Below are 11,683 nucleotides of genomic sequence, written 5' to 3' on the forward strand. Positions count from 1 at the left end.
ACAACGCAACAATTGTATGCATTGAAACTAGCAGTGTAACTCTGAAGTGGATGGCAGGTCGGTTCACCTTTTTATTCAAACAGATTTCTTCTAACATTTCACCTGGCATTTTGCTTGATTTTTTTGCTCCTTCGTGAAAAGGTGTGCGCTATAATTTCAGGTAACCCTAGCCCCTTCAGCTTTTTGCAAGTAAACAGGCATGTGTGAGAGTGAGATATGAGGTCAAGATGAATGAGTTTGTGTGTTTCCATGGTTGCTTGGCTTAGCGTTTTACCTTTGTTCATTATTTCACCTATCACCATCAAAATCCTGGCAATCTTGTGACTCACAAAACACACAAACACACATGGCCTACCTTTACCACCTATTTAGCTGGAGGCTGTTTGTTCAGTCCGACAAGTGTTTTGCTTTGGGTCTATTTTGATTGGTTGCCTCAGTGTTGTACACTGCGTGGAGATTTGGGGATTTAAATTGCTGTGGATTTTTCCGTTCTGAATGCAAGCAGTGTTGGAAAATAACAGAGTAAGAGGTTTAAGCTTGGGAAGCCGATTTCTGATTGTTCTCTGTTCCGTTTATAGGCCTGCAGCTCTTAATGAAGTGGCACACAGAAAAGAAAAAAAACACACACACTCAAAACATTGAACGTACACACTGTATAAGACTTAAGTCTAACACCCTCTTGTGGTGAGTGTGTGTGGGCAACAGGTCCATGCACATGATAGATCAACGGACACAGCTTTTTGTTTCAAAATGGAGTCAATGGGGTCATTTTTGCTGAAAATTCTTCATATAGCTTAACTCCATCTTGCTTCTGACTGATACACACACATGCTCTCTCTGTCTCTCTCTCTCTCTCTCTCTCTCTCTCTCTCTCTCTCTCTCTCTCTCTCTCTCTCTCTCTCTCTCTCACTCACACACACACACACACACACACACACACACACACACACACACACACACATTTTCTCTCTCTCTCTCCCTCTCTATCTCTTGCTCCCTCTCTCACCCTCTGTCTCACACACAAAAACACATATCATGAGCATGTGACCTAGTCATACCCAGTGAACCTTGAGCTGGAGGTTTCAGGGTTTACAGCCCTTCATTTGCTCTGATAGAGACCAGAGGTCAGCAAAGGATCTGAAGAACTCAACAAAACAAGGTTGTAAAACCACTGATAGGGATTGGTGCTCCTAGGATTTATAGAGGCTGTATTTTCTATCTGTCCAGGACCCACAATGTTCCTCGTTTGATTTGTGGCAGGTTATCTTGGATACGATGGTGCCTGCAAATTGATGATAATTTCGCTTAAACGAGCATTATTGGGATTTTTATTCAACTTCTGAACATGCTTCTTTATTCTTGTGTTTCCTGTTCTCTTTTAAAAAGCACTGAAGATTATCACAGTGTAGTGCAATTTGCTAAATGTGTCTCTATTTGTTTTTTTCAGGCCCCTGCTCTGATTGGATGGTCTTGGCAGAATGACAGCCGAAGATCCTGCTTCTTCCTCAACCATGAGCAATAACTCCGCCCCCTCCAAACTGTCCAAGCCCTCTGGTGCACCCCACAACTCTCTTCATGGACAGATTAACGTCCCTGAGGGGGTTGTAGGTTCTCATAATGAGGCTGCACTGGTGGCCCTGATGGAGCGCACTGGCTACAGTATGGTCCAGGAAAATGGTCAGCGCAAATATGGCCCTCCACCTGGATGGAATGCTCAATCTCCACCACGAGGATGTGAAATCTTTGTGGGCAAGATCCCACGGGACGTTTATGAGGATGAGCTGGTCCCAGTGTTTGAGTCTGTAGGGCGCATCTATGAGATGCGGCTCATGATGGACTTTGATGGGAAGAACCGAGGATATGCATTTGTTATGTACACAGAAAAACATGAGGCCAAGAGGGCTGTGCGTGAGCTCAATAACTATGAAGTGCGGCCTGGGCGGCTGCTGGGAGTCTGCTCATCTGTAGATAACTGCCGTCTTTTCATTGGTGGCATTCCCAAAACCAAGAAACGTGAGGAGATCCTTGAAGAAGTCTCCAAGGTTACAGAAGGGGTTCTAGACGTCATAGTTTATGCCAGTGCAGCAGACAAGCTGAAGAACCGAGGCTTCGCCTTTGTAGAGTATGAGTCGCACCGTGCAGCTGCCATGGCTCGCAGGAAGTTGATGCCTGGACGCATTCAGCTTTGGGGACACCAGATAGCAGTAGACTGGGCTGAACCAGAGATCGATGTGGACGAAGACGTCATGGAGACAGTAAAGATCCTTTATGTAAGGAATCTTATGATGGAGACCAGTGAGGAGATGATCAGACAGGTGGGACTAGCTAAGTTTTGTGTTCAGATGTTTCTCTGCGTTTTTAATTATTAGTGAAGATGTGATTTTAAAACCAACAGCTCTCAACCAACCATTGTCTCTGTTAACCAGGTGTTCAGCCAGTGGAATCCTGGATGTGTTGAACGTGTGAAGAAGATCCGCGACTACGCCTTTGTCCATTTTACCTCCCGGGATGATGCCGTCCAGGCCATGGATCATCTCAATGGCACAGAAGTGGAAGGATCCTGTATCGAGGTGACACTCGCCAAGCCAGTTGACAAAGAGCAGTACTCACGCCAGAAGGCCTCCAAGGGGGCCTCTGCCACTCCAGAACCTACTCAGCAGAACTACGTTTACCAGTGTGATCCCTACACATTGGCCTACTATGGTTATCCCTACAACACCCTCATTGGACCCAACAGGGACTACTTCGTCAAAGGTTAGAAATCATTCTTTCTCCTTTCTTCCTGGAATGATCAGTTGCAAAAACCACTTCATTTTATTTTGTGAACAATTGAAACTCGTTTGGCTGTTGCACTGCTAAAGATATATGACAGTATTGTTGGAAAAATGAAATAATCTCCACATAGATAGACGTGTATGATTTTTGTAAACGGTCTTCACTGGATGCAATTTTATTTGAAAAATACATTTAAATATTAGAACTAATGGATGGTTTGTGGAATGAAATCGGAAAGTCTGTTGTCAAAAGGCAATGAAAAAACAAGGTGATGGACAAATAAATGCTAATCCCGTTACCTTTGATGATTGATTATATTTGGCCTTTGGGTGGTAGCAGGACAATCTATTTGACTTTCAACAATCATTGTGTTTTGGTTTTCTCTCCAAAGGACCCCCAATGATACAGAACAATGGTAATCTCTCACATCCTCATTCCTACTTATTTCTTCAATGAACAATGAGCTTCTTGCCATGTGATAAACTATACGTTTTCTAACACAATCCTTTTCCTGCTATGCTGTCACCTACCATTTCATGCTGGGTTATTGCAGAGATCACGACAGAGTAAAGACCCTTGGGAATACCATTTTAGAGTGCCTCGACCTTTAATGGTGCTTAGAAAAAAGGCCACATTAAACTCAAAGAACCCCCAAAACCTGTGAACTCTACCAAATACTGCTAAGAAATCTCCAGAAGATTCTACACTTTATGAGCAGATCTTGTCTCAAATGAGAGCTTAAGACTGTTATGGCTTTCTTCGTCCAGATATCGTTAAAGTACCTTTCAAAGCAGTTTGAAACCCAACATAAAATCTCGCCTTTCATGTTGCCCTACTCAAAATACAGTAAAAAATACCCCTGTTGCCCAAACTCCAGTCATCACATTACTGTAACTGTATTTTAAGCAGGTACTGTGCGAGGTCGTGGTCGTGCCGCTGCAGGTAACCGTACCCCTGGACCACGGGGGTCTTACCTGGGGGGTTATTCTGCTGGTCGTGGCATCTACAGCCGCTACCATGAGGGCAAGACCAGGCAGCCTGAAAAGCCCTATGAGCTGATGCCCAGTCTGGAGCTTGCTGCCTCCGTCAACCCTGTTGGCATCAAACCTGGCACAAGTCAGTGAGATAGATTTATCCATCCATGTCGTTGCCCATCTCCAAAGCCTTTACTAACCCTTCCAGCTCACAATTTCTCTATTTTTTCTCCTGTCTGGTTTGATGAACATTTTGCGATAAATGATGATGAGGGATGTTGCTGGATGGTCAAGTACAAAAGGACTTTGTCTTTAAAGAAATAGATACCGACACTACATGTTTGTCCTTTCTAGCCTGACCAGAAAGTAACAGCCATGTTTCTTCCCAAATTCTTTCCTTCTCTTTCCAATTATAAAATTAACCTACCTGGTGTTCAGACCTAAAACAGTGCTGTGTTACAAGAAACAAGAAAGGGCTTATGAACCTAAAAAGCATTACATCTGCTGTCATAGTGTACCAAAAGTCCAAGCACAGGTCAAGTTTCAGCTAGATTTCTTTTTGTTTGTTTTGTTGTTGTTGTTTGTTTTGTTTTGGGTTTTTTTTGGGGGGGGGGGGGGGTGTGTGGGGGGGGGGTGTTCCTATTGGCCTCCTTTAAAACCTTAATCAAGTTTTTTCACTCAAATCTGTTGTCAGTCTGAACACTGTCAGAGGCATGTATCAGCCAAAGAATCCGCAATTAATTCCTTTCCGCTGCAAACAACTCAAAAGTTCTACCGAAAATATTTGTCTGTCTCGTAATTTTTCTCGATATTTGTGGAAAAAATCTGAAGGAAAAACAAATGGCATAAAAGATTGACCTTTTTTTAAAAACATTTTTTGCTGAACATTAAAACTAGAGGCAGAGATATTTAGTTTATTTGGTTGTAGAAACAGCGACTATACTGTTCATGAAAAGGGTTGAAGTAACAAATTCTTTTCTCCTCTTTTTCTCCTCGTTTTCTGTTGACTCTACTCTGATTTAAAGTATAATACCAGTGTGATGTGGGGATTGACACCTATCCATGATTTATACATCTATTATTTAGAAATGCTGGAAAAGTCTGCACATTATAAAACAGGCTAAATTCTGCCACTGTTTCTTTCCTGATTGAAATTTTGATTTCTTTTTTGTTCCTTCTTTACTGACTCAGATGGAAACGGCATTGATTCAAATAAAGTGAGAAAACAAACCCTTACTCTCCTGTGTACAAAACAAAACAGATACTATCACAAAATAAGTTCATATGGACGCAACATCTTGAATTTAAGATTCGTAAAAGTTTGTTCAGTTCTTATGCAAAATAGAGATGAATACACTGGTGTTATTCTTTAATCCTTAAATTCATTGCTAAACAAACACATTCCAGATGGCTTTTTTATTCTAACTTTTAATTACAAATATCTTATGCATGGTGATCAAAAGTATGTTGGGAAGTTTCTGGAACCAGTGACCCCAATCTGAGGCTCAGTTTGAGTCCCGCTCGGTGTGGAATCACAGGATCACCACCAGATTGAAAAGACTTGTGGCCGTCTGGAACAATGACTGGCATTGTGTTCCCTGTGTGTGCTTGTGCATGTGTATGTGTTGGATGAGGTTAATCCGCTTTTGAGCACCATCATAATCCAAATCACACCCAAACTTGTCATTCACTTATTTTTTTGCCTTCTTTTCTAAAGTGTTTCTTTTGACCTTTTTCTGCCTCATTTACCCCTCACTGCTTTACATTCATCTCCCTTCTTATTATTACGATTGCTTTCAGAATAAAAAAACACTAGTTTCTGTTTGAGCATGGTTGCACGCATGTGTTTGTCTCTTGCTATCATTTCACTTCACTTACTCTTGACAGACTGTTTTAGCTTTAATGTCCCCTCTGTTATCCGTGCTCTCATTTTCTTGTCTGTTTGTGTGCAGTGGCGCTGCAGACTCTGGGTGGGCAATACTCAGTGTTTAGCGCGGCTCCTGCAGCCAAGCTGATGGAGGAGGGGAAGGTGCACGCTGTGGAGCACCTTATCAACCCTCTGGCCATGCAACACCCTGAGCACACCTCTGCAAATGCTGCTGCAGCTACCGTCCTGCCTGCAGTCTCCACCCCTCCACCCTTTCAGGTGTGTATCATGACAGGAATGTTTTTAAAAGGGTTCAATTGATATTTTACTGACCAACTAAATTTTAAGAGTTCAGTTTAAGATTGTCTCTTCTTTTTTAGGGTGAATTTGTGAAGGAAAGCATCCCATAAACTCTTTCTAGGTCAAACAGATTTTGAACTTTTGTATCGGTCTGGTGGTTTGTGAAGATGCGTCCAGGATTGTAGCATCTAGACTGTATGTACTTAAGAAATGTAGCTGCTAGGTATACCATTAGTTTATGATTGATTGTTGCACATTACCACAAATAGCACCATTTCAGATTGGTTTGATGAGTTATATATTAAAACAATTGGGCACGTCTAAAACAAAAACTTTTGTGCTTGCCCTCTTCGGCCTTGACGTCTGATTTTTTTTTCTTTCAAATTAAGAACACCTCATAGCTGAAATCCTTTATTGAATGAATGGACAGTGAATGTACTCAATGTACTCTGAGCTAGTCCCTGCATATAAGCTTTAGAAATAATCTTATTCACTCTAATCCTCCTTCTCTTTTGCCTACATTTACCCAGGGCCGTCCAATCACTCCCGTCTACGCCATGGCCCACAATGTACAGCGTATCCCCACAGCTGGTGGCCTGTATGGAGCCGGATACGTCCCCATCGCAAACTATGCCGCCAACACAGCGGCTCTGGCTGCTCTGCAGAAGAATGCAGCGGTGGCGGCTGCAGCATATGGAGGATACACAGGCTATGCGGTGCCACAGGCCTTTCCTGCCGCGGCCTTCCAGCTGCCCATCCACGATGTCTACCAGACGTATTGATTGTTGGGGTCAGACCACACAAGAAAAACAACAAAGTTTCCCAAACTGTGACTGAACCACTGCAACATATGTTTGTCCCATCATGCAGAAACTCGTGGACATCCAAAAGCTCCACAGCACCATCCTTTGAAGCAAATATGTCACTCCTGTTAGGCCTCGGCATGGACCTCAAGAGGCCATGTGGCATTCTGAAGCATGCAGCAACTCTGCGTTTTTACTGAGAAAGCAGTGAGGACAGTCCATTTAAAACAAGCATTACTCACAAAAACCACTCATCTTGCTATCTTTCCTTTAATGTGTCTCAGACCCCTTCTAATATGTTCCTATGGCAACGGAAACACTGAAGGTACACAGATGAGTATTTATGAAGAGAAGATTTAATGTTTTATTCTCTGTAGTTTTATCTCTAAACAGGGTGGTTTTGTTTTTCTCAAACAGGAAATACCTTTACACTATGTCTTAAAAGAATGTTTTTTGAGTGTAAAAGCTCAGAGGTGAAAAGAAAGAAAGTAGCCTGTATTTAATTGAAAAGACAAAAATGACAACTGGAACTACTGACAAAATAGAATACCACTGAAGAAAAACTGCTTTTTGCATATACTAACGAGTTTATTTAGTTTTTTTTTTTTTCCATTGATATATAGTAATTTAGCCAACTTTACACGTGGTAGGTTGATGCTGTCCGTCCATGTTGGTTGAGTGTGTATACTTCAAACAGGCCTGTTTGGTACTTTTTGGTTCATTTACTTTTATTTGTGTTTTAAATGAAGGTTTTAAGAGTTGTTGTTTTTCACTTGCTTATTTCTAGTTTGCCTTTGTAACTTTTGGAAACATTTATCTTGAAGAAAACTTGCCAGCTAAGTAATATTGTAAAGGCAGATATCTTTGGGAGCTGATGCTTGAGAAAGAAAAGTTGAGAGCTTTTAAAAAGATGCATGGTTGACCCACAACACCCTGGTAGACGGTGACATCGTGTACTCTCAGATGTTTCCCTTCCTGAGAAACTGCACCTACATGGGACTAAGACTGAACAGAGGTGAGGTTGTTTTTTTCTCATTTATGTATTATCTTTATTGTTGTTATTTTAATTGTTTGGGTTGAACAAATATGGACAGATATGAGAGGCTTTTTTTCAACTGGAGCAATCTGTCACTTGAAGCGTTCCTTTTTTTCTGCCAATGGCCCCTCCCCACCAAAGAAAACCCCTAAAAGCTACAAACACTCCATTCTCTGTGCCTGACTACAGTGCCTTACATTGACACAGTATACTATGTGCTCACCTTTAGATCACACTGTGCCATTTTTTATTGCAAAGTGAAGCCTTTGTGATTGGCCCATTGGATTTCTCTCCATTTTTTTGTCCAATGATCCAGATTTGGTGTTTTTACTATTATTAGACACTTCTGCTGTAACACTCCATACGTCTGTCTCCTCATGATATCTTGTCCTCCAAACTGTGCTTGACTAAGGTGCACTTAAAAATATTTATAAAAGGCAAGAGATTGCTACATTCAGGAGAAGAGATTTGAAATACTGAATATGAATTCAAGCGTGAAATTTGCCTTTTTCATTCTCGCTATATGTGGATGTTTTTTTTCTTTGTGGGTAAGGCATAACACATGAAAAAAAACAAGAAGAATGTTTAGTAGGCACTTTTTAAAACTCTGCAGTGTGTTGGAAACAGGTGTAATGTTGGACTGGGTAAAACTGGAACAATACCTCAAGCTGGAATAAACAAGTAGCCATGCATATGTGCCACTCCACAAATAGAGTAGCTGCAACAAATATCATCTTTATGCAAGAGGAGGTGAAATATGTAAATTGCTGGCTTAGAGAATCCATGTTCTTTATTCTTTTTTTGGTTTGAAGGGGATTTTTATTTGCTCATGTTCCATCATCTTCTCAATATGTTAAAAATATAACACAATTGAGATTACATATGAGGTCAGGGTTTGGTTTTTTTTCGGACCAAAAACTTAAAATGAAAGATCTCATTTCCCCCCCAAAAAAGAAGAAAAAGATAGAGGTCTCGTCTCACTCCGTCTTTTACGGTCAGCTTCTTCTCTCCTCTCTGAAAGTGGGTTTGAGTTCGAAAAACAAACTGCTGATGACTGCTTTTATTATTTTCTTGTATGATGACAATAAGGATATATTTAATATATGCAATACATGTGTTGTCTATGAAGTGAGAAGAAATGGTATAATATATTCTTAAACATATGACTTTTCTGTGTTTTACATCTTGTTTAGGGATAAAGTCAGAGTAACAAAAGTAGAAAAAAAGTATGTTGGTGTTTTTTTTTGGTGTTTTTTTTTTGCCAAAGTGTCCAATAGTTTTTAAAATTTCAAGGGTATTGTTTTTGTTAAATATGATATTCTGTATGCTTTTTTTTTTAAACTGGATTTGGTGTTTTGAGTGGGATTAAAATGGCTCTTTTTTATATGAGTTTGAATGGATAAAATCTTAAAACTGGACCTTTGTGACAGCCTAAAGTCACTTTAAGCTGTTAGCTGTCAGTTTTGGAGAAACAGCTTTGAAAAAAAATCACATTGACACAGCCATTCCGTCTTTATGTTGATCTTGTTCTGCCTCCCACTCAAAACACCTGCTTGACTTTTTTTTGCCTGCATTTCACCCGCACTACAGACCCAGGTGTCAGTAGTGTGGTGCTTCATGCCTAGTTTAACATAGGTGTTACCATTTTAACTCTTCCTAGTTTGTGCCTTATTTTCAAAATGTGCCCTTTGCTATGCCTTTGTAGACCGATGCAGACTGTTTTCTATCTGAAGGTTTGTTTTAAAAAAAAAAAGAAGCTTGTTCATTATTGTTATATTTATAGTGATAAAGTAGAAAAATAAAGCATTTTCAAAAGGATACAACGCTGTCATTGATTCTGTGAGCTATATTTTCTGTGGTTCGAACTTTCTACATTCATCCAGCGAGTCTTAGTTGGAGATTAAACTACAGAGCTGTCATAAGCACCACACAGGTCAGAAGTTTCTCAGGTCACGTGTGGCAGCAGACTTTGGCTCTGACCTTTATGAATAGAAAACCCAAGCCTGATCTCCTACATCAGCCACGGTGAAGCAATGTGTCACAGCTCAGAGAGGAGCGAGAACACATTGTTTCATAAACTTCTCAGGGGGAAGGTCAACTTTACTCCAGAAACATGTTGAACCTCTGAGAGGAGTTCATGGAGCTTTTGATTACAGAAGTAGCTTTCTTTATGCAGGAACGTGTGTGCAGTCACAGGTAAACAAGGCCATCCAATAAGAGAGAAAAACCCCCATTATGGTTAGGTAGAACATGGTCCATCCAAAAAATACAATTAATCAAAGCTAATTCTTTCTGAATAAATACTCACCATTACTTATTAACACAACAAAGCAACAACATGTATTCACGGTGGGCGGTTTTAAAATGTAAATCCCCAGTTGTGGGAGAGCCCATTGACTTTAACTGTTAATAACCTTGTGCTGGGTAAAGTCATAACAGGATCCCACAAAAGTATACAGATGCCAGAGAAAAGAAGGCTAAGGCATTTGAACCCAACAATAACTTTTAAGCCAAAGTTCAAATAACTGATTAGAGTCAGGCAGAGGAGGCAAATGTGAGCCAGGAGGCTAAAACTATTAATCCAACAAGCATGTACAAATATATTGTTGAATGACATTCACTTAGCCTTTCACTGGCCCAACCATTTCAGGGTCACCGGTTTAAGTCCTGATGCAGACCAAAATATGGAAGTTGGTCTAGTAGATGGAGAGGTGCCAGACCACTTCTCGAGCACTGCCAACATGGCCTTGAGCAAGGCACCAACGCCCATCAGGGGGCGCTTCCAGTGGGGGCAGCCGCTGCACTCTGAAATCTCTCCATAATGTATGTTCACAGGTCATGCTTGTGCATTTGTGTGATTAAGGCCTGCGTGTGTGAGAAGCATGTCTAAAAAAAAAAAAGAGTGCGAACCAGAATTTCCCACACAGAGATGGATAAAGTATAGAAAATGTAAAAAATTAAATGCCCTGCAGTATAAACTTATCAAGAAATAACAAGCTTGAATAAGTAACATAACACTTGAACTACCATTTTTAAAAATCATTTTTGATAAATAACCATGATTGATAAAACCTCTAGCCTACTTAATGATACATCAATTGAAGGATTATGGAGAGATACAAAGAATCTCTAGAAATATGTCATATTTTTTTTACTCTGTTTTTTCACATGCACTCTTGTTGTAAGTGCTTGCCAACTCCACCCATTAGTCATGGCACATTGTTCCCCATACATAAAATCTATATCTAAAAAATATACATTATTTTAAACTGTATCCAGAACTAAATTACGTCTAACCCAAATGTATGTTTATGGTTTTGACATCCCCCACTAACCCTTCATGATCATGTCACAGCTATGTGTTCATTATGAGTGTATGATTGACAAAAGCATCATCTCAGAAGAAAGGTGAGTTTCACAGGAATATTATCTACAAAATATTGTCTTTCTAAATCACTTAAACATCACACCTGCTTTACTGCCCAAAGACAGGAGAAGGATCTATAAAAAGTCACTTGATTATTCCCAATCAGAGAAAAGTTATTTATTTCAATGATAATATTGCCCCCTGGTGGTCAATACATCCCATTAGACCAGTTTGCAAGCAGTGCTAAATAGCTCAGACCAGACAGTGCAGGTTATCACCTTAATTTAAGTTTATAGTTTTCACTAGCAGTCATGTCAGCTCCAAAGCAATCAATGAAGAATAATGTCGGGATCTTTAATGACAAAATAAATAGTACAACACAGACAAAAAGATGTAAACCTACAGTTTTAATTTTAAGCACTACTTGATAAAGCCCCTTTAATGCCTTGAAATAAAACAAAAACATTTTTGTTGGTTTCTTTATTTTGTGAGGCAAAGAAAACATTCTTCAAGCATGAGAAAAAATAATTAAAGTATTTATACTTAAAATGTAACTATTTT

At 40.0% G+C, this 11,683-nt stretch overlaps 1 protein-coding gene across 8 annotated transcripts in view; it reads left to right on the plus strand.

Annotated features, from left to right (window-relative positions):
- rbm47 (RNA binding motif protein 47) overlaps positions 1 to 9,578 on the plus strand; it is a 33,559-nt gene extending 23,981 nt beyond the window's left edge. For 5 of the 8 annotated variants that reach the window (XM_079336954.1, XM_079336956.1, XM_079336953.1 and 2 more), the window contains 6 exons: positions 1,448 to 2,315; positions 2,427 to 2,754; positions 3,167 to 3,190; positions 3,682 to 3,891; positions 5,702 to 5,895; positions 6,447 to 9,578. In XM_079336954.1, coding sequence (XP_079193080.1) covers positions 1,479 to 2,315; positions 2,427 to 2,754; positions 3,167 to 3,190; positions 3,682 to 3,891; positions 5,702 to 5,895; positions 6,447 to 6,698 — 1,845 coding nt within the window. In that variant the 5' untranslated portion in view covers positions 1,448 to 1,478 and the 3' untranslated portion in view covers positions 6,699 to 9,578. The remainder of the gene's footprint in view (positions 1 to 1,447; positions 2,316 to 2,426; positions 2,755 to 3,166; positions 3,191 to 3,681; positions 3,892 to 5,701; positions 5,896 to 6,446) is intronic. The other 3 variants (XM_079336957.1, XM_079336959.1, XM_079336958.1) reach the window with 3 other exon arrangements.
- Positions 9,579 to 11,683: the final 2,105 nt, after the last annotated feature.

This window comes from Symphodus melops (assembly GCF_947650265.1).
Source record: "Symphodus melops genome assembly, chromosome: 2".
Taxonomy (NCBI): Eukaryota; Metazoa; Chordata; class Actinopteri; order Labriformes; family Labridae; genus Symphodus; species Symphodus melops.